This window comes from Aethalodelphis obliquidens, unplaced genomic scaffold, assembly GCF_003676395.1.
Source record: "Aethalodelphis obliquidens isolate GAN/ISIS:26980383/991018 unplaced genomic scaffold, ASM367639v1 scaffold30, whole genome shotgun sequence".
NCBI classification, from domain to species: domain Eukaryota; kingdom Metazoa; phylum Chordata; class Mammalia; order Artiodactyla; family Delphinidae; genus Aethalodelphis; species Aethalodelphis obliquidens.
Genome location: NW_020837974.1, coordinates 5,629,448 through 5,652,978, shown reverse-complemented (window position 1 = coordinate 5,652,978; position 23,531 = coordinate 5,629,448). Strand labels below are relative to the sequence as shown.

At 47.4% G+C, this 23,531-nt stretch overlaps 1 protein-coding gene across 16 annotated transcripts in view; it reads right to left on the bottom strand.

Annotated features, from left to right (window-relative positions):
* Positions 1–4,744: 4,744 nt before the first annotated feature.
* The window catches only part of TRRAP (transformation/transcription domain associated protein), a 110,967-nt gene continuing 92,180 nt past the window's right edge, over positions 4,745–23,531 (bottom strand). For all 16 annotated transcript variants that reach the window (XM_027125796.1, XM_027125803.1, XM_027125794.1 and 13 more), the window contains 7 exons: positions 23,188–23,449; positions 20,419–20,644; positions 19,351–19,568; positions 17,856–18,040; positions 7,781–7,984; positions 7,501–7,695; positions 4,745–5,762 (listed from right to left, as the gene is read on the bottom strand). In XM_027125796.1, the coding sequence (XP_026981597.1) occupies positions 5,478–5,762; positions 7,501–7,695; positions 7,781–7,984; positions 17,856–18,040; positions 19,351–19,568; positions 20,419–20,644; positions 23,188–23,449 (1,575 nt within the window). In that variant the 3' untranslated portion in view covers positions 4,745–5,477. The remainder of the gene's footprint in view (positions 5,763–7,500; positions 7,696–7,780; positions 7,985–17,855; positions 18,041–19,350; positions 19,569–20,418; positions 20,645–23,187; positions 23,450–23,531) is intronic.

Sequence of the window (23,531 nt, the reverse complement as noted above, 5' to 3'; positions counted from 1 at the left end):
ACTTGGTTCTTATCATTCCTTCAAGAAACTAGACCGGGGCTTCCCTGGTGGCGCAGGGTTGAGAGTCTGCCTGCCGATGCAGGGGTTCGTGCCCCGGTCCGGGAAGATCCCACATGCCACGGAGCGGCTAGGCCCGTGAGCCATGGCCGCTGAGCCTGCGCGTCCGGAGCCTGTGCTCCGCAACGGGCGAGGCCACAACAGTGAGAGGCCCGCGTACCGCAAAAAAAAAAGAAACTAGACTGAAGCTTATCTTTTCATACTTTTTACCACGTTCATCCAACAACTAAAATGGTTTTTTTCCAAAGAAAATTTTTGCCAACACTATTTTAAAATAAATGGTTTGCTTCCTGATTAAAAACAAACCAAAAAACTGCTAACACTAAAAAATGAATTTAGCAAAGTTGCAAGATAGAAAATCAACAAACAAAAACCAACTGTTTCTGTAATGCTAACAATGAACAATCTGAAAAAGAAATTAAGAAAACAATTCCATTTATAGTAGCATCAAAAAGAATAAAATAGGAATAAACTTAACCAAGGAAATAAAAGACTTGTACACTGAAACTATAAAACTATAGGGGCTTCCGTGGTGGCGCAGTGGTTGAGAATCTGCCTGCTAATGCAGGGGACACGGGTTCAAGCCCTGGTGTGGGAGAATCCCACATGCTGCGAAGCAACTAGGCCCGTGAGCCACAACTACTGAGCCTGTGCGTCTGCAGCCTGTGCTCTGCAATAGGAGAGGCCGTGATAGTGAGAGGCCTGCGCACCATGATGAAGAGTGGACCCCGCTTGCCACAACTAGAGAAAACCCTCGCACAGAAACAAAGACCCAACACAGCAAAAATTAAATAAATAAATAATAATAAAAAATTTTTTTTTTAAAAAACCTGTAAAGTGAAAGAAAGGAGACACAAATAAATGGAAAGACACTCTGGGATCATGAGTAAGAAGACTTACTAATGTTAAGACATCATTACCACCCAAAATGATCTACAGATTCAAACACAAACCTATATAAAAATCCCAACAACGCTTTTGCAGAAAGAGAAAAATCCACCCTAAAACTCACATGGAATGACAGCGGTCCCCAACTGGCCAAGACAATCTTAAAAAGAACAATTTGGTGGGTAGTCTCACACTTCCTGATTTCAAAATTTACTGCAAAGCTACAGTAATAAACATGGTATGATGCTGCCAAAAAGGCAGACATACAGACCAACGGAATAGAATAGATAACCCAGAAATAAACCCTCATATGTGGCCAAATGACTTTTGACAAGGGTGCCGAGATTACTCAATGGGAAAGGACAGTCTTTCAACAAATGTTGCTTGGAAAACCAGACATCCACATGCGAAAGAATGAAGCTTACCTCACACCATGTATAAAAATTAACTCAAAATGGATCAAAGACATAAATGTAAGAACTAAAACTATAAAACTCTTAGCAGAAACACTTTGTAAAGCTTCATGACATTGGATTTGGCAATGATTCCTTGGATATGAAAAGAGAAAGCACAGGCAACAAAAGAAAAACTAGATAAATTGAACTTAAGAAACATTTAAAACTTGGGCAAGAAAGGACCCTACCAACAGAATGAAAGGGCAACCCAAAGAGTGGGAGAAAATATCTGTTAAGTCATGTATCTGATAAGAGCTTAATATCCAGAATATATAAAGAACTCCTACAACTTAAAAAAAACAATGAACAATGGATATGAATTTCTCCAAATAAGATACAAATGGTCAACAAGCTCATGAAAATATGCTCACCACCACTAATAATGAGGGAAATGCAAACCAGTCCCACAATGAGACAGATACTGCTTCACACCCATTAGGATGGTTCTTATAAAAAAAAAAAAAAGGGTTTTTGTTTTTTTTTTTTAAATCAGAAAACAAGTGTTGGCAAGGATGTGGAGAAATTGGAACGCTTGTGCACTGCTGGTGGGGATGTAAAATGGTGCAGTCACTCTGGAAATCTATATGGAGGTTCTTCAAAAAATTAAAAATACAACTACCTTATGAAATCCAGAAATTCCACTTCTGTATATATTCCCCAAAGAATTGAAAGTTGGGAGCTGAACAGGTATTTCGACTCCCCCCAAAACAGCCACGTTCATTCCAGCATTATTCACAATAGCCGAACGATGAAAGCAATCCAAGTGCCCATCAATGGATGAATGGGTAAAGAAAATGTGATATATATACACAATGCAACATTATTCAGCCTTAAAGAGGAAGGAAATTCTGTCACATGCTACAACATTATGCCAAGTGAAATAAGCCTGTCACCAAAGAACAAATATCCTGTGATTCTTATGTAAGATTACCAGAGTAGTCAAATTCATAGAGACAGAAAGGAGAGGGGTGTTTGCCTGCCGCTGCGGGGAGGAGGGGGAGACAGTGTTTAGTGGGAACAGAGTTTTTGTTTGGGATGATAAAAAAAAGTTCTGGAGAGAGATGGAAGGTGGTGATGGTTGCACGATGATGTGAATGTACTCAATGCCACTGCACCGTACACATAAAAATGGTTAAAATGGTAAATTCTGTTATGTAATATTTTACAGTTAAAAAGCAGTCTAATAATCGTACTAACTTCGAAACAGTGATTGGAGAATCAGAGGCACCCATGTGTGGTTCCCCACACCACCTCTTTCTCTGACCTTCTTTGGCTCCTGAGGACCCAGGTCCCAGCAGTGCCACATTTGGGGAAGAATGCAGAGGCTCCTGGTCACTGAAGCACTGGCTCAGGACTCCCAACTCCGACTCACAGGCAGCACTCAGGAGATGCTGGGTCTCCAGTGGGGAACTCTCTCCTGCCCTGGCTCTTCAGAGGCTGGTTTTCCTAGGAACCAGGGTCAGTGCCTGGGACACTGTGGGCGAGCCTGGCATGGGACCCAGGCCCTTCTCACCAGGATACCGACTCCAGACTCCCAACTATCGAGGCTAAGAAACAAATGTTCCCTTCACCCAACTGCCACCCACACATCTACACAACCACCAGGCTCCACGCCAACTCTCCAAGCGCACAAGGGCAACTCAGTGGCTTGTTTCAAATGAGTCCTGACCCCAGCTTGCGAGACCCTGTTACACAGTGAGGACTGTCAGACAGATGGGCGTCTTCCCCGTCCAGCCTGACGGCACGATGACACCTGTCATTTTAGATACAGGCTCCTGTCATTCTGCAATCCAAGATGCTTTCTCACAAAAACAGCCAAGTATTTGTAAAATAACTCATAATTAGCTCCAAAGAAAGAATGGGAGAGGGACTTCCCTGGTGGCGCAGCACTTAAGAATCCGCCTGCCAATGCAGGGGACATGGGTTCGAGCCCTGGTCTGGGAGGATCCCACATGCTGCGGAGCAACTAAGCCCGTGCGCCACAACTACTGAGCCTGCGCTCTAGAGTCCGCGAGCCACAACTACTGAGCCTGCGCTCTAGAGTCCGCGAGCCACAACTACTGAGCCTGTGTGCCGCAACTACTGAAGCCCATGCACCTAGAGCCCGTGCTCCACAACAAGAGAAGCCACCGCAGTGAGAAGCCCGCGCACCGCAACAAAGAGTAGCCCCCACTCGCTGCAACTAGAGAAAGCCCGCGCGTGGCAACGAAGACCCGACACAGACAAAAAAATAAATTTATGAAGAAAAAAAAAAAAGAAAGAATGGGAGAGTCCAGTCAATTGGGCAAAACCCGGCCCCTCAGCCTCCATCCATGCTCTAGGGTGTAGCCTCAGGGGTCAGAGTCAAGCTGGATGAGGTTTAGGCCGTTCCTCCACGACTGGCTCTGGGACTCTGGACCGTGGAGGAGCTGCTCACCCTGAGCTGCACCTCTCTGTGCAGTGGAGGGGCTGTGGGCCCACCTGTTTCCCAGGACTGGAGACCAGCACGGTGACCTCAAGCTGTAGCCATCGGTCCCACCCACCCCAAATGCGCTGGCACCCCAGTCCTAACCCAGCGCCACCACAGTCTCAAGCTTTCGCTGCTTCTAGCACGTTTGTTTACGCCCCCTGGACTGGACTTGTGGTGAGGTTTGGGTGAACTCAGCTGCAGGCTTCACCCTGTGCTAGCCTGGGACACTGGGGTACAGGGCAGGCCTCGGGGTCGAGGGCCCCGACTCCGAGGGGGCCTTGCTGTCTGGGCCCTGAGCTGTTCAGAGGCTGTCCTCCTCACTGCACATGTGGTACACTTCCCAAAGGGGCGAGTCCTTCTAAATTCAGAATCGTAATTTTAAAGTCACAACCCCTTCCTCCGTCCTGCCTCAGTTTCTCGTCCTGCTGACAGCACGGCCTGTACTGGGGAACCGTCCCTCCAGTGTTTTCCAGGGCAGGGCTCTGCTGCTTGGTTCACTCCGTACCTGTGGTGCCGGTGGAGGGGCTGAAGGCCAACGAGCTGGTGGAGCTGAGGCGAGGCGTGGGGCTCCAGGCACCGGGAACAGCCCCGCCGGGGATGCAGGTCCAGGATGAGGCCTCTGGGCGTCTCCCCTTCGCACACAGGTTACACAGCAGCAGCCCTGAAACACGTGAACACAGCTGAAGGGACCAGATCCCTGGGCATCTCTGACGCCATCAGTCGGGACCAGCACTTCTGGTCAGCATCACAGCACACGCCGAGTGGTTCAGACCCAAGTCCCAGCCGAGACCCTGCCTGGACGCATGTGACCGTCACCGTGGAGCCACACTGGGGCACAGGCCGCGCTGGCCTGGGGCCCTGAGGGGCAGAGGGAACACCTCACGGAAACAACTCATCCTTTTATAAAATATTTATTCTAAAAAAAATCACACTGTACAAATTCATATAGAACATTCTCAAGGTTCATATTTATAAAAATGTGAACATAACAGACTGGAGTTAACGAACAAAACTTCGTTGCTTCTTTCTAAATTAAGAAGGAAAAAGTGTTCCTTTCTTCCAAGTACAGTGGCAGCAAATGTCTAGAAGACATCCAGAGAGCCAGCCTGTAGAGCAAGGTTCACCGCCAGCCCTGCAGTGCTGTCTCCCCAGAGGAATCCGACTCTGAACGCAGGGGAAGTGGGCGGCCCTTGGGGCCCCGGGCCTCGTCCATCCAGTCGGCTGCTCAGTGAGGCTCCCGAGGCTGGTTACGTACAGCGTAAAAGTTTGTGCTCAGAGAAAATCCAACACAGTTTGTTCGTAATTTCCCATTCTCCAACTAAGTGGGTTTTCTGTACACTTGTTACAAAGTTCTGTACAAAAGCACGAAGCTCCTGGGAGGTGTAGCTTCTGAAAGTTAAAAATGACGACACAGAAGCGTTTTCTACAGTTCAATCTGTACATTCACACGGAGGGAGGAACTCAGTAAAAAAGAATTCATAAATTCTGCACGAGGGAACCCTGGCGTCTTTACTTGAAAAGCTGGGGGTAAGTCTCAGCTCCCCCCTCGAACGGCCTCACCTTCCTGATGCTCGTCCCCCTCCAACTGTCAGGCGAGCAACCGCCCTCCTGGCCAGCCGCGGCCGCGCTCACAGCCAGGGGTGCCAGGCGGGGTCCATGCGGCACAGGTTGTCCAGGCTGTTGGCGGCGGCCACCAGGGTGTTCACTTTGCTCTCCCCGCCCTCGAACTGGGCAAGGTTGTGCAGGCGGGTCATGATGGCCGTGACGGCCTTCTGGACGAGGGAAACCAGCTGCTGGCTGTCCATGTTCTCGGGCTGCCCGGCGGCTGACAGAGGAGATGACGTGTCCTCCTGCGTCTTTTTGTGCCAAGCGATGATCTCGTCCCGAAGCACGGTTTTCAGGATGCCGTCCACCTGGGTGGGGAGAGAACAGAACGGTCCGCGCTTAACCAACAACAGCCCCGAGGGCGGCTCCCCAAGTGAGGGGCTCAGCCATGGCGGCCGACGGGCCATCAGCCTCAGCACCCGGGGCCAGGTGCCACAGGCACGCTGGTGGGGCCACCGCAGCCAGACACGCGTGATGGCACCCCGTGGACTCTAAGCTGAAGAAAGAGGGAGGGAGGGGCCAGCGGCTGCCGCTCCCCCTGGGGTCAGGGAACTGTGGGAACTGGGTCCACAGGGTGGGGAGGTGGTGGCTGTAGCAGGAAGGTGAGAAGCACCCGGGGGAGGGGACTGGAGAAGGGCCGGGGACCCAGAGGCCAGCGGTGGCACTGACATCACCGACAAGATGGCGTTCCCACGACGGGCACACCGTGCACAGGTCCTCCTGAACCACAACATGGGACCTCAGCCCATCATCACCATCAAAGGACGCGGGAGCTTCGTGAGGCACCAGGGCTGCTTTAAAGTAACTTCGACTGACATGCTGAGGGTTTTATTCTGTGTTACTTGGCCCCAACAGAATGTGTTTTTACAGGAGATTCCCACACAGCATGGTCTCTGTATTAGCCTAACGTAAAGGCAGTCACTACATTTGGGCCCAGAGTTTGGAGAAGGCCCAGTTCCCTCCCGTCTACACCAGCTCAGACTGTGCAGAGTAACTCCCAGTGTTTTTCCAAGTTGTAACAGGTCTTTAATATAAGGAGGGCCTTCTTCACTCTTTCTAAAGTTTTCAATTAAATGCCACTCTAAGAATTACCCTGATTGCATAGAAACAATTGTTCTGGAAACAAACGAGAAGTTCATATTTCAAGCCGTAAGCCAAAGTGGATAAAAGTGCACTGCTGTTCCCTGCATCAGAGCAGACTCCTTTCTCAGGAAGGAACCGTGGGCTCTTTGTTCTCACTCATGTTCATAACAGCTCATCACTATATCCCACAGCAGCACCCCACACTGATGGGCATGTGCAACCGAAGATTAAAAAGAGCACAAAGTTCTGGTTCATAGTTAAGAGATTATTCCATAATGTAAAACCTGTTCTATGTAAGTGTTTTGCAAAAGCAACTGGTGTCTGCAGCCTTCTCTAGACACAAACTGCTTATCTGGGAAAACAACAAACAAACCAATAGTAATACAGCTGGTCTCAGAAATTAAAAGAAAAAATAAATTGTGTTCCGTCCCCAGCTGTAGAGAGACAGGATCAGGGTGAGAATGAACTGGATTTGAATCCCTGTCTGTCCTCCCCGAGCACAGTGCCGGGCGCAGAGTGTCACAGCCCTGGCCAAGGGCATCTGCCACGTGGCATCTCATGGGGGTTCACTATTTGCCTCACGTGTCATGTCTGTTTAGGGCCCGTCACCGTAGCCCCAGTAAGACAGGAGCCATCCAACACGGACACACCTGCCCTCTTAAGCAGAAAGGTTTGCAAAATGAGAAACTGAAGGTAGCTATAAAATGGAGTAAACAAAACTGACACACAGAGGTAGTAGCTGGGGAGATTATCCAATAGAGGCTTCTAGATTGCTCTTTGTAAACTGGGTTCAGCATCCTAAACACTCATGGACAGAGAACATTTTAAACCCCTTTTCCCCAGTGAATGTGCTGTGAATGCTCTTCCCTCCTCCTGCCTTGTCTGCAGATCAGGGGCTCCTGTGAGCCCACCACGTGCAGAGTTACCCAGTCTGTGCTCCTCACAAGACGACCCCTTACCTACCTTGAAGTTGGGCTGGGCAAAGCACCGGGCGACGGCGATCATGGATGCGGTCAACGGGCCAGAGACACCGATGGTGGTCAGAAACTCAGATATGTTGGGTGTGAGGCGAAAAGGGACAGGACGGTTGGCATCTAAGTCTCCAGTTGCATCGTTTATATCAAATCGAAAGTAGGCCACGTTCAGTTTGCCGGTGTCCTAAAGTTCAGAAGGAGACGCTTCAGAAACTTAAAACAGTAGGACGCAGATTCTACAGGAGGGCTGGCCGCTCACATCAGGTTACCTGAGCGATCTGCAGCATCTCGGGGTTGAGTCTGTTGAGATGCAAGACGAACTCCGCAAAGCCGATGAGTGCAAGCTGGATGGTGAACATCTTCCGGAAGGTCCAGTAGTCGGTGGCGTTGGGGAAGGTGTGCAGAGCCCACTCCTTAAGCATGCTGCGTGGCACCATGTTGCTCTGAACTTCCTTGAGGATGTCTCGAAGGACCTGAAATGACACATCACTCCATGACTCTTCCATCAAATTCACTTATTTTTTTCCTTCAAAAAGAAAACTCTCATATTGTAATTTCTTTCTTGCTTAGCACCACTTGAGTGAACTTTGCTGACAAATACATACGCAGTGTCATTTGACCAATCATGAGGATGCACTAAATTGGTCAACTTCCCTCCAAGGCTCCACGTCTTATGCCCGAAGCAACAATGGAGCTCCGTGAATAAAAGCCTCAGCTGCGTGATGTGTAATGATGTTTCACCAAGAATTTAGGTAATTAGCTGAATACTGTAACTCACCAACCACAGAATATACCAGGCCGATGAACAGAAGATCAAAAGAATAGTTGGATACTTCGTAACCAAGAATATTAAAGACAAAAGTTTTATAAACTGAAGGAGCTAGTCTTAAAATGAGATTAGATGTTACACAACACTTTAAACTGAATTCTACACTGGAAGACTCACGATACTGTTTCAAACATCACATACTTAGAGATGGTCTCAAAAAAGAGTTTGTTGAGTTAAGCTGGCTCCCGTTAGACCAACTGGTAAAGGATACAGGTCTCTTCTGGGCTAAGCCACACCCACGTGCTCTGGAAAACCCCTAGTATGCAGGCCGTGAGCAACCAAGAACCACACAGACTTCCAATCACGCGTTGTTTCTGTTCACTTCATCAGCAAAATGGAAAGAAGTCCTTCTGAGATAGCAGAGTGAGGACTTCCAAAATCTACTGCTCCGTAAATGCAATGAGAACACTGCCAAAACCCATCAAAACAAACTTTTCCACAACTCTGGAAATTAAAGGCTTGCGACAATCTGAGCAACTTTTATTCAAGAAAAAGAAGGCTGAATCTTGGTGAGAACAGTGAGCTTCGTGGCAGTTTAATTGTCCTATTCCCATCCCTTCCTCCCCAGCTCCACAGTGGCCCTGAAAACCAACAGCCTTGTATCCTCGGCAGCTGTAAAAACAAGCAGGCTAACAGCCACTGGAGGGGGCAGAATCGGTGTGGTGACCCCAGAAAGGCCTGATCCCCAGAGGACGGTCACTGGTGACCTGTCGGCAGCCTCTGGAAAAAAAAAACCCATTTACTGGGCTTGTCTGTTTGAACTCAGAGCACACAAGAGGGCGGCCAGACCAGGGACAAGCTGGGGAGTGAGACGACGTGGGGGCTTTGAAAAGCTCCACCACATTCCTGGGAACCCTGAAGGCCAGCCTCATGCTCATGAGAAACCTCAGAAGGCCCACGCTCTCACTTCTGGTTGACGGCGAGATTCTGCACAAGCAGGCGGTGAAGGCTACAGCAGGGTTGTGAGCTACCCACCATACACACACACACACACACACACACACACACACAGGGGCCCTCAAAAAAGGCCGAAAACTTATTGATTCAAGGCATTTAAGAAAATCTCTGTATGTGATTGGTTCAAGATGGCAGAGTAGAAGGACGTGCTCTCACTCCCTCTTGTGAGAGCACCAGAATCACAACTAACTGCTGAACGATCACCGACAGGAAGACACTGGAACTCACCAGAAAAGATACCCCACATCCAAAGACAAAGGAGAAGCCACAATGAGACGGTAGGAGGGGCGCAATCACAGTAAAATCAAATCCCATAACCGCTGGGTGGCTGACTCACAGACTGGAGAACACTTATACCACAGAAGTCCACCCACTGGAGTGAAGGTTCTGAGCCCCACGGCAGGCTTCCCAACCTGGGGGTCTGACAACGGGAGGAAGAATTCCTAGAGAATCAGACTTTGAAGGCTAGCAGGATTTGATTGCAGGACTTCGACAGGTCTGGGGGAAACAGAGACTCCACTCTTGGAGGGCACACACAAAGCAATGTGTGCACTGGGACCCAGGGGAAGGAGCAGTGACCCCACAGGAGACTGAACCAGACCTACCTGCTAGTGTTGGAGGGTCTCCTGCAGAGGTGGGGGGTGACTGTGTCTCACCTTGAGGACAAGGACACTGGCAGCAGAAGTTTTGGGAAGTACTCCTTGGCGTGAGCCCTCCCAGAGTCCGCCATTAGCCCCACGAAAGAGTCCGGGTAGGCTCCAGTACTGGGTCGCCTCAGGCCAAACAACCAACAGGGAGGGAACACAGCCCCACCCATCAGCAGACAAGGGGATTAAAGTTTTATTGAGCTCAGACCACCAGAGCAACAGCCAGCTCTACCCACCACCAGTCCCTCCCATCAAGCCTCTTAGATAGCCTCATCCACCAGAGGGCAGACAGCAGAAGCAAGAAGAACTACAGTCCTGCAGCCTGTGGAACAAAAACCACATTCACAGAAAGATAGACAAGATGAAAAGGCAGAAAAGGCAGAAAAGGCAGAGGGCTATGTACCAGATGAAGGAACAAGATAAAACCCCAGAAAAACAACTAAATGAAGTGGAGATAGGCAGTCTTCCAGAAAAAGAATTCAGAATAATATAGTGAAGATGATCCAGGACCTCGGGAAAAAAATGGAGGTAAAGATCGAGAAGATGCAAGAAATGTATAACAAAGACCTAGAAGAATTTAGAACAAACAAACAGAGAGGAACAATACCATAACTGAAATGAAAACTACACTAGAAGGAATCAATAACAGAATAACTGAGGCAGAAGAACAGATAAGTGACCTGGAAGACAGAATGGTGAAATACACTGCTGTGGAACAGAATAAAGAAAAAAGAATGAAAAGAAATGAAGACAGCCTAAGAGACCTCTGGGACAACATTAAACCCAACAATATTCGCATTACAGGGGTCCCAGAAGGAGAAGAGAGAGATAAAGGACCCGAGAAAATATTTGAAGAGATTATAGTCGAAAACTTCCCTAGGATGGGAAAGGAAATAGCCACCCAAGTCCAGGAAGGGCAGAGAGTCCCATACAGGATAAACCCAAGGAGAAACACGCCAAGACACATAGTAATCAAATTGGCAAAAATTAAAGACAATGAAAAATTATTGAAAGCAGCAAGGGAAAAACAACAAATAACATACAGGGGAACTCCCATAAGGTTAACAGCTGATTTCTCAGCAGAAACTCTACAAGCCAGAAGGGAGTGGTATGACATATTTAAAGTGATGAAAGGGAAGAACCCACAACCAAGATTACTCTACCTAGCAAGGATCTCATTCAGATTCGATGGAGACATCAAAAGCTTTACAGACAAGCAAAAGCTAAGAGAATTCAGTACCACCAAACCAGCTCTACAACAAATGCTAAAGGAACTTCTCTAAGTGGGAAACACAAGAGAAGAAAAGGACCTACAAAAGTAACCCAAAACAATTAAGAAAATGGTAACAGGAACATACATATCGATAATTACCTTAAACGTGAATGGATTAAATGCTCCAACCAAAAGACACAGGCTTGCTGAAAGGATACAAAAACAAGACCCATATATGCTGTCTACAAGAGACCCACTTCAGACCTAGGGACACATACAGACTGAAAGTGAGGGGATGGAAAAAGATCTTCCATGCAAATGGAAATCAAAAGAAAGCTGGAGTAGCAATACTCATATCAGATAAAATAGACTTTAAAATAAAGAATGTTACAAGAGACAAGGAAGGACACTACATAATGATCAAGGGATCAATCCAAGAAGAAGATATAACAATTATAAATATATATGCACCCAACATAGGAACACCTCAATACATAAGGCAACTGCTAACAGCTATAAAAGAGGAAATCGACAGTAACACAATAATAGTGGGGGACTTTAACACCTCACTTACACCAATGGACAGACCATCCAAACAGAAAATAAATAAGGAAACACAAGCTTCAAATGACACAATAAACCAGACAGATTTAATTGATATTTATAGGACATTCCATCCAAAAACAGATTACACTTTCTTCTCAAGTGCACATGGAACATTCTCCAGGATAGATCACATCTTGGGTCACAAATCAAGACTCAGTAAATTTAAGAAAACTGAAATCATATCAAGCATCTTTTCTGACCACAACACTAGGAGATTAGAAATGAATTACAAGGAAAAAAACGTAAAAAACACAAACACATGGAGGCTAAACAATATGTTACTAAATAACCAAGAGATCACTGAAGAAATCAAAAAATACCTACAGACAAATGACGATGAAAACACAATGATCCAACACCTATGGGATGCAGCAAAAGCAGCTCTAAGAGCGAAGTCTATAGCTATACAAGTCTACCTCAAGTAACAAGAAAAATCCCAAATAAACAATCTAACCTTACACCTGAAGAACTAGAGAAAGAACAAACAAAACCCAAAGTTAGCAGAAGGAAAGAAATCATAAAGATCAGAGCAGAAATAAACGAAATAGAAACAAAGAAAACATTAGCAAAGATCAATAAAACTAAAAGCTGGTTCTTTGAGAAGATAAACAAAATTGATAAACCATTAGCCAGACTCATCAAGAAAAAGAGGGAGAGGACTCAAATCAATAAAATTAGAAATGAAAAGGAGAAGTTACAACAGACACCACAGAAATACAAAGCATCCTAAGAGACTACTATAAGCAACTCTATGCCAATAAAATGGACAACCTGGAAGAAATGGACAAATTCTTAGAAAGGTACAACCTTCCAAGACTGAACCAGGAAGAAAGAGAAAATAGGAACAGACCAATCACAAGTAATGAAGTTGAAACTGTGATTAAAAATCTTCCAACAAACAAAAGTCCAGGACCAGGTGGCTTCACAGGTGAATTCTATCAAACATTTAGAGAAGAGCTAACACCCATCCTTCTGAAACTCTTCCAAAAAATTGCAGACGAAGGAACACTCCCAAACTCAGTCTACGAGGCCACCATCCCCCTGATACCAAAACCACACAAAGATACTACAAAAAAAGAAAATTACAGACCAATATCACTGATGAATATAGATGCAAAAATCCTCAATAAAATACTAGCAAACAGAATCCAACAACACATTAAAAGGATCACACACCATGATCAAGTGGGATTTATCCCAGGGATGCAAGGATTCTTCAATTTACGCAAATCAATCAATGTGATACAAACCATATGATCATCTCAATAGATGCAGAAAAAGCTTTTGACAAAATTCAATACCCATTTATGATAAAAACTCTCTAGAAAGTGGGCATAGAGGGAACCTACCTCAACATAATAAAGGCCATATACGACAAACCCACAGCAAACATCATTCTTAATGGTGAAAAACGGGAAGCATTTCCTCTAAGATCAGGAACAAGACAAAGATGTCCACTCTCAGCACTATTATTCAACATAGTTTTGGAGGTCCTAGCCACAGCAATCAGAGAAGAAAAAGAAATAAAAGGAATACAAATTGGAAAAAAGTAAAACTGTCACTGTTTGCAGATGACATGATACTATACGTAGAGAATCCTGAAGATGCCACCAAAAAACTACTAGAGCTAATCAATGAAGTTGGTAAAGTTGCAGGATACAAAATTAATGCACAGAAATCTCTTGCATTCCTGCATACTAATGATGAAAAATCTGAAAGAGAAATTAAGGAAACACTCCCATTTACCATTGCAACAAAAAGAATAAAATACCCAGGAATAAACCTACCTAGGGAGACAAAAGACCTATATGCAGAAAACTATAAGACACTGATGAAAGAAATTAAAGATGATACCAACAGATGGAGAGATATACCATGTTCTTGGATTGGAAGAATCAATATTACAAAAATGACTATACTACCCAAAGCAATCTACAGGTTCAAAGCACTCCCTATCAAATTACCAATGGCAGTTTTTACAGAACTAGGACAAAAAATCTTAAAATTTGTATGGAGACACAAAAGACCCTGAATAGCCAAAGCAGTCTTGAGGGAAAAAAGCGGAGCTGGAGGAATTAAGACTCCCTGACTTCAGACTATACTACAAAGCTACAGTAATCAAGACAATATGGAACTGGCACAAAAACAGAAATATAGATCAATGGAACAAGATAGAAAGCCCACGCACCTATGGTCAACTAATCTATGAGAAAGGAGGCAACGATATACAATGGAGAAAAGACAGCCTCTTCAATAAGTGGTGCTGGGAAAATTGGACAGCTACATGTAAAAGAATGAAATTAGAACACTCCCTAACGTCACACACAAAAATAAACTCAGAATGGATTACAGACCTAAATGTAATACCGGACACTATAAAACTCTTAGAGGAAAACATAGGACAAACACTCTTTGACATAAATCACAGCAAGATCTTTTTTGATCCACCTCCTAGAGTAATGGAAATAAAACCAAAAATAAACAAATGGGACCTAATGAAACTTAAAAGCTTCTGCACAGCAAAGGAAACCACAAACAAGACGAAAAGACAACCCTCAGAATGAGAGAGAATAGTTGCAAACAAATCAATGGACAAAGGATTAATCTCCAAAATATATAAACAGCTCATGCAGCTCAATATTAGAAAAAACAAACAACCCAATCCAAAAATGGGCAGAAGACCTAAATAGACATTTCTCCAAAGAAGACATACAGATGGCCAAGAAGCACATGAAAAGCTGCTCAACATCACTAATTATTAGAGAAATGCAAATCAAAACTACAGTAAGTTATCACCTCACACCAGTTAGAATGGGCATCATCAGAAAATCTACAAACAACAAATGTTGGCGAGGGTGTGGAGAAAAGGGAACCCTCTTGCACTGCTGGTGGGAATGTAAATTGATACAGCCACTACGGAGAACAGTATGGACGTTCCTTAAAAAACTAAACATAGAATTACCGTATGACCCAGCAATCCCACTACTGGGCATATACCCAGAGAAAATCATAATTCAAAAAGACACATGCACCCCAATGTTCACTGCAGCACTATTTACAATAGCCAGGCCATGGAAGCAACCTAAATGCCCATCGACAGATGAATGGATAAAGAAGATGTGGTACATACATACAATGGAATATTACTCAGCCATAAAAAGGAATGAAATTGGGTCATTTGTAGAGATGTGGATGAATCTAGAGACGGTCATCCAGAGTGAAGAAAGTCAGAAAGAGAAAAACAAGTATCGTATATTAACGCATATATGTGGAACCTAGAAAAATGGTACAGATGAACCGGTTTGCAGGGCAGAAACAGAGACACAGATGCAGAGAACAAATGTATGGACACCGAGGGTGGAAAATGGTGGGGGTGGGGGTGTGATGAATTGGGAGATTGGGATTGACATATATACGCTAATATATATATATAATGGATAACTAATAAGAACCTGCTGTATAAAAAAATAAATAAAATTCAAAAATTCAAAAAAAAAAGAATATCTCTGTAAATCACTGGCTGGCCGCTGGGCTAACTGAGGAGACACCTCAGTGGCTGCACTTGTGTGAGGAGTGGTCACGTCCTCTAGGGAGAGTTGATGAGTTTGGTTTTGGATATTCCTCAATGGCATCCTGGAGAGAATCAGCCCAGGAAAGTCACTAAAACAAACAGCAACAACAATGAACCTTGGGGGGAAGGATGTGATTTCTAGAGTTGCCACATTATATTATCCAAAACATCAGTTTTCAATAGAAAGTTATGAGGCATGAAAAGAAGCAGGACAACATGGCCGATACACAGCCAAGAAGGTGATGTCACCTGTATCAAGTCACTTACACCCAGACATATGAAGAATTCTTAGAATCAACAATAAAAAGACAAATCACCCAATTTAAAAACAAGCAAAGGACCTGAACAGACTTTTCTCCAAAGAAAATATGCAAACAGCCAATTAGCAAATGAAAAAATACTCAGCATCACTGGTTATCAAACCAAAATGAGCTAGCACTTCACACCCACTAGGATGGCTATAATCAAAAAGACAAAAAGACAGACAATACTAAGCACTGTTAAGAATGTGGAGAAATTAGAACCCTCATATATTGCGGTCACTTTGGAAAACAGTTTGGCAGTTCATCAGAACGTTAAACATAAGAGTTACCATATAACCCAGCAATTCTACTCCTAGGTATATATCCAAGAGAAATGAAAACACAGGCCCGCACAAAAACAGGTACACAAATGTTCACAGCAGCATTAATCATAACAGTATAAACAAGCTAAAGTCTATCAACTCATGAACAGATAAATTAAATGTGTTATATTTATACAAGGGAATAATCAGCAATAAAAGAAACAAACTACTGACACATGCTACAACACAGATAACCTTGAGAACACGCTCAATGAAAGAAGCCAGACATTGAAGACCACATGTTGTATGATTCCGATCCCATGATGCACCCAGAATAAGCAAATTCACAGAGACAGAAAGATCTGTGGTCACCAGGGGTGGGGACAGAGAAGAATAGGGAGTGACTAGGAACAGGTATGAAGTTTTTTTCGGGTGATGAAATGTTTTAAAGATAGATAGTGGTGATGACTAACTCTGTGAATACTGAAAACATTAAATTGTACACCTTTTTTTTTTTTTTTTTTGCGGTACGCCGGCCTCTCCCTGTTGTGGCCTCTCCCTGTTGTGGCCTCTCCCGTTGCGGAGCACAGGCTCCGGACACGCAGGCCCAGTGGCCATGGCTTACGGGCCCAGCCGCTCCGCGGCATGTGGGATCTTCCTGGACCGGGGCACAAACCCGTGTCGCCTGCATCAGCAGGCAGACTCTCAACCACTGCGCCACCAGGGAAGCCCCTAAATCGTACATCTTAAAGGGGAAATTTTATGGCATGTGAATAATATCCTAATTATAATACCCAAAGGTGTTATAAAAAACTGCAAAGGATGAAGCAGCAGAGTTAATAACAAAACAAACTAGGGGACAAAGACTAAGAAGAGGGAACCAAGCTGGGATTATTTGTATTGTCAGCATCTCCAGCTGGCCCAGCAGGACCCTAGCACTGTTTCTACGCTGGACCAGTCATCAGCTCCATCTTTACAAAGCAATAGGGCATTCTGAGGTAGCCATGTATATGCAGACAGGAGTTGATGGCTTCCACACTGTGAAAGGTACATGCAGCCTGAATAAACCAATCCATTCATCTCCCACAAACACCCCAAAACTGCCCATGCTCCACAGAGGCCAACCAGAACAGAGGAATCCCACCTGCTTTACCGGCAAGAAGGTGGAGGCTTACACAAGACCCTGTGCCCTGAGCACTGCCGCAGTGGGTGAAACGAGCACCTGTGGGCTCCATCCTCCTAAACCAAGTCCTCTGGGACCCAGATTAATGTAGACCAGTCCCCGGGAGATCAGAGGCAAGTCACAGCATCCAGCTCTAGGGTGTCTCTCCTAGAAACCGTGAGGCCCTCTCGGGAAACACAGGAAGGACGCCAGAGGCATGCAGAGAATGGCCCAAAGAGATGCCTTTTGGTGATGCAGACAATTCTGGATAAAACTTTCTCATCCAGGGGCCACCCCTGCCTTGCTATCCATCAAGGGCAGGAACCTGCAGACGGAGAGGGACCTTCGTCCACCTGACGGGTGCAGCCGAGAGCCGTCCAGGACTCGGCGGGGGGCACTGTGCTGCCACCCTAGGCGACAAAAACAGCCGGCCCGACGTGTTTCAGGGTTCCCCACTTTCTGTATTTTAGAATGTACATGTGGTACAGAGACTGTGTGGCACCTTAAGGCCCTGCAGCAAACCAGACAAACGTGAACACTACGTGGGGAGACAGCCTCCCATCACCTAGACCTGGTTTGTTGGCCAAATGAACCTGCCATGAAGTTACTCTTAAAATTCTGATATCTGGGCCTCTCTGCAAGTGCAGGTAAAGGACTATGAGGCTCTGCAAGGTTGAAACATACCTCTCTGTCCTGTTACAACAAATGGTCTGCGGCAAAGGCCCCTTCACCAAGGCCCACGGCCACTTCACCAGTCCAACTGGACCCCCTGCCCGGCCCCGGTGCCCCCGCACCTGGTGGCTGGCCTGCGTCCCGCGCGCCTGCACGGTGGCCAGGCGGTCATAGTAGCGGGAGATGGGGTTGTCGTGCTCGATGCCCTTCTTGGCACAGCGCTGCTTGTAGATCTCCACCAGGGAGAGTGAGGATGGGTTGTCCTCCACCAGGCGCATCTGCGGGGACACGGCCACCACGCGCGGGACTGAGGAGAGAGGGGAGAGAAGGGCAGATGAGAGCGGGGCTCACAGGCCAGCGCTGGGGCAGAGGCGCGGGCGAAGCCGGGAGAGCGCGGTCACACGGCGCGGTGGCCTCAGCCCACGGCCTGAGGCTCCGTCTAGCAGGGCCGGAGCCCAAGCCACCCGTGACCTGCGTTTAAGGCACAGGTGACCAGGAAGGCCTCACTAGGCAACCTCACGAGAAGAACAAGGAGGCTGTGCCGCCAAGTGCTCTGGAGCTGAGGGGCGCAGCTCTGAGCCAAGTCTGCCAGCCTGCGGGGGGGCGGCGGGCACACGACGCCTCTGACTTCTAATCGAGAGTTGATTCAGTCTAACACCAGTTAAAGCTTGGCTACTGGCCCGTTGCCATGGCTTCAATCCATGAAGAAATTCCTACAGGACTCCAGGGGACGTACACGGACCACCACCTGGGGCTAACCAGGAGCTTGTTTCTTTGGAAGCAGCAAAGAGCAACCAACTAGCACAGCTGGGACCAACACGGTAGATCACGTTACATTCATGTGAAAATGCACACAGCTTTCTACAGACCTGTTTTTTTTTTTTTAAATGTACTTCTTATTTTGGGGATGTTGAACTTAAGGGCAAGAGATTTTAGGTCAGAATAGGCTGGATCACAACTTAGCTAGCAGAAGAAAGTTCCGTACAGGACCAGATAATACGCGTTGCAATGGGCTCCTAAACTGGGGATTAATGCTGAAGTGTAGCAATAGCTCCCTCCTCTGGGTGGGATTACAGGCAGCTCAGCTACACCCCTTACTACAGACTCACAATTCACCCACGACAACTCGGTTCTGGGAAGACCTCACTCAACGTTGCTGGTTGCTGCCTGCCTGAGATTTCTGTGGCCTGCCCGGGGCTCCTTGACTCCCAGGCAGCACCTCAGGCGGTGCCCACACACTGCAGGCTGTGTCCCGGAGCAGATCCGAGACTGCACTTAAAAACTGCCACGTGCCGTGAGCACACGCCCAACAAGCCCCCTACTCGGCCAGGCATCGCCAGAGCCTGGGAAGATTCCTGGGGAAGTGAGGAGGGCCGTGTGCACGGGCCCAGGGCCTCCTTCTCCAGACAAATCCTTGTTGGGCGCCCGTCCTGCGGGGAGGAGCCTCAGGCCCCAGGGGTGGAGGTGTCCCCTCCCTCCAGGAGCAAGGCCCCCGCAGGCACCAGCCCTCAGCCTACCGCCTGCCCCCACCTGGCGGGGCTCAGAGACTCGCAGCTGCTGACACAGACGGCACAGGCTGCCGGGTGTCACTGTACAGCCCCTGGGCCGTGCTGGTACCTGTGAAGAATAAGTGCCTCTTGGTGGTTTCCTTCCTCTTTTCCAAGCAGGGGTTAAGCAGGCGGAGCAGCTGCAGCACGCGCTCCTCCCGCCGCGACTCCGTCAGGCAGGCGTCGTTCATGACCAGGTATGGGTAGATCTTTCCGTTGTGCCCGCGGATGTACAGCCTCCTGGCTGCCGTGTTGTGCTTCTGCACAATCTCCACCCGGGGCATAAACCTGCCGGGAGGAGTGGACAATCAGACAGCAACGCCCCGAGCCGCAACTTCCAAGCCTTTCCTTTGAGAAGAAAATGGAGCTCTACAGAAGCGGCTGTCAGAACCGTCCTGGAAAACAGACTGTACGACAGTGGCGGTTTGTCATTTACACCCCAGCTCACTGCGACAAGGTAGTCGTGCCACAGTATCGGAGGGAAAATGAGAGGAGGAAGAGAAGGTGAAGCTGGAAGTTTCAAACAGGCACGCCGAGGGTCCAGCCTCAGCAGCCAGAGACGGGCGCTAACCGGCCCAGAGGAGTCCAGCAGCCACGACGGCACGGGCCCCACTGGCTGGCGCCGGGTCAGAGGACCAGGTGCCCGAGGAGCAAGCGTGGGCCGTGGGCCGTGGGCCTGAGCACGCTGACGGCAGGAGGGGGAGGGGGCGGCCAGGACGGGTCAGGTTTGGAGGAAACACCTGACCATTAAGGGTCGCCCCTTCACAGCTCACTTTACATTTTAAATGAGATGCAACTTGCTTCGCTCTGGTAAATTTGACCATTGTCTGATTCTTTTCAATCCTGTGCTTTGAGTTTACAGAAGACTGCGAAACTATACTTTGTCAAGTTCCATGGGGATTCAGAAAGGGTTCTTTTGAGAGCAAACAAAAGCTTGACTCAAACAAGACACTGAACCCAGTGGTTAGACCAGACCCTTTAAAGGTACTCATACCCTAGAGCAACACTGTGTCCTCTCCCGTTTTGGGGGAAGGAGTGCAGAGGGGAGGGAATTACAGTGTGACCCGCTGGCCAGGTCTGCCTGGGGGGTCTGCTGGGGAAGGTTTTGGTGATCCTGGGCCAGGTTGGGCTCACTCACCGAGCGATCTTGATGTAGTAATGTGTCGGCTTTGGCATCAGAAATTCCCCAGGAATTTCTACCTCAGCTGTCTGTGCTGAGAAATTGCTCAAAAACCGGCACTTTTCTTCTATGAGGAAGAATTTTGGAAGTTGCTTGGTTTTAGCCTCCAGAATTTTGATCCACTTTTTCAGTTTAGAAATAAGATTATGAAGCTTCATGGAACCTGGAACACTGAAGTCAAAATCTGTAAAATAAAATATGATTAGAAACATTTTTAGTCATTTGGGCTATTTCTAATTCACTACAAAAACCACAGCTCAAGCACCTCCCAGGTAGGAAACAGACACATCTCACGTCTAGTCTGCAGCAAAGCACTGTAAGTCACAGGATGGATATAAATAGCATGGACCCTCAAGGATCAAGTTAAACAAGGTAGCACGCGTTAAGGCCCTCAGCACAGCACGCGGCTACTCCAGCAGTTCTAATCATCACGCCCACGCGTGACCTCAATTGTGTACAGGGTCATCGTTTTATGAAAGTCAATGTACTTTAAAAAAAAATTACATTATTTATTTATTTTTGGCTGCGTTGGGTCTTCGTTGCTGCACACAGGCTTTCTCTAGTTGCGGCAAGCGGGGGCTACTCTTTGTCGCAGTGCACGGGTTTCTCATTGTGGTGGCTTCTCTTGTGGTGGAGCATAGGCTCCAGATGCACGGCCTTCAGTAGTTGTGGCACACAGGCTCAGTAGTTGTGGCGCATGGGCTTAGTTGCTCCGCAGCATGTGCGATCTTCTTGGACCAGGGCTCAAACCCGTGTCCCCTGCATTGGCAGGTGGATTCTTAACCACTGTGCCACCAGGGAAGCCCCTGAAAGTCAATGCACTTTTATTGTGTGGGGTTTTTTTCACAGATTTCTCTGGTTTCCCTTTAACTCTAGCATGACTTCACACAAGTGGGTGGCTGGAGAGGTCCCCATGCACCAACACGAGGAGGCAGGTTTCCACCCAGGCTCCCCGGCAGAGCTACGGCAGAGGCCACCCAGCCAGGATGCAGGCAGCTGCACACAGGGGCTGCTCCTTCTCAGCTCTGGATCAGGAATGTGTTACCAAGCTCAGGCCTGACATTCATGTAATGGATTTTTGTTTGTTACTTTTCGTTAACTTTTATTTTGAAATGAATATAGATTCACAGGAGTGCAAAGAAATGTACAGGGAGGGCCACACACCCCTTTCCGAAACCAAGGCATTGGCATAACCCCCAGGGCTGATTCAGATATGTGTCCTGTGTGTGCGCGTGTGCACGCGTGTCTCCGTGAGATGCCATGTAGGGAGCGCCAAACCAGCACCGGGACCAAGATGCTCACCGTCCATCACCAAGGACGCCCGAAGCCTCTCAGAGCCACAGCCACCTCCCCGCCGCATCCCTGGCGCCTGGCTCCCACTACTCTGGCCTCCATCTTGATTATTACGCTATCTCACAAGTGGCTCATACTTAAGCAGCAGGAATCCTTTTGAGGCTGGCTTTCTGCATCCAGCGTAATTTCTTCGAGGTCCACCTAAGCTGCTGTTAACTCCTCTTTATTTGCTTTACGTGAGTATGGAAATACCACACGTTGTGTATCCATTCTCCTTAGAGGGGCATTTGGGTGGACTTCAGTTTGGAGCTATTACAAATAAAGCGGCTATCAACACTTGGGTATAAGTTTTTGCTTGTAAATAAGTCTTCTCTGAGATAAAACTTAATGTACTGTTTTGAACTCCCTTCTACCTCCTTAAAGACTTGGAGCTAGTAGCCAATGCATGCACTGCTGCTGGAGATGGAGGAACAACTCTCCTCCACTTTCTAGACCAGAACACAGTGCTAAAACCCAGAGACGGTCCTCCCTGGGGGCACACGACAAGAGGCGTTGGGCAGCTCTTGATTGAAGTATCTGAAACTTGCTACACGTTGTGGCTGGTCAGAGCCTCATAGCTGTCCTTCTTTCAAGTTTCAGTGTTTGTCATTTTTTTCACATCAGAATCCGGATGATTTGTTCCACTTCTAATTCTCTATTTCAGACCACATTTGATTTAATGATCTGGATATTTTAAAATAAAGATACATTAAATATCACTTCTTTCAAGTAATATATGATGGTTTCCATGAAACTTTCATCTCAGACTCTTTCTTTTTCAGAGGATGACAGACCACACAAGCACGAGCTCCAGGGGATGCAGCTGTGCCTGTGTGTACACTGGGGGGACGAGGGTCCCTACGACAGATGAGGGTTTGGGCTGAGGGAGACTGGACCGTTCACCTCAGATCATGCAGAAAGAGGTGGGGCTCCTGTGGGTCTAGGGAAATGCACGAACCTGAACTGGGGACAGGATTAGAAACACAACCTCCTTATCATCTTGCCACCAGAATCCACTACAGGTCTGAACCTTACCTGTCACCTCGGGCCCTGCACTGTTGGGTCTTACTGCCTCACCTTACCCTGTTGCGTTTTCCCATGAAAACCAAGCAGGAGGAGAGACGGGGGAGCAGAAGCAGGTCTGTCCTAAAACCCTGTGTCTAACCTGACAGGGAGCCCGGTGCTCTGGCCCTGAAACCTTGACCTTTCACAGGAGGAAAGGACGTGCAGTCCCAGGCAGGGAATGTCAGTTTCCTTGTGATCCAGTCTGTATTTTAAACACAGTCTAACCAGCTCGCCCGGTACTGTGCTCATGAAAACGAACAGATGTGGTTAACTTAGATGCTAAGATGGAGGAAAAACGTTGAGTGGGAGCTCCCTTGGATCAGGACTCACCGGTTGTGAACTGGCCCTTCAGCTTCTGGAAGACAGGGTCCTGTGCGGTGGCCTGTGCGCGCCGGGCCAAGGACTCGGAGGCCGCGCTGGAGAACATGGTCGAGACGTTGGACACGTTCTCCAGACCCACCCCGAACGTGCTCACCAGCTTCTTGACGAAGTTGAGAGTATGGGGCGTAATCTTGGCATCTGACACTGCTCCGCTTTTCTCAAATGCGACAGAGTAGCACTTCGCCAGGCCCTGCTGGAGCTGCCTGAGAACCTGGGGGAAAGAGACCCGAGGCAGCTTGCACACAGAGCTCTCCATTCAAGCAACCCACCCACCAACCAAAAAGGACCTGCCC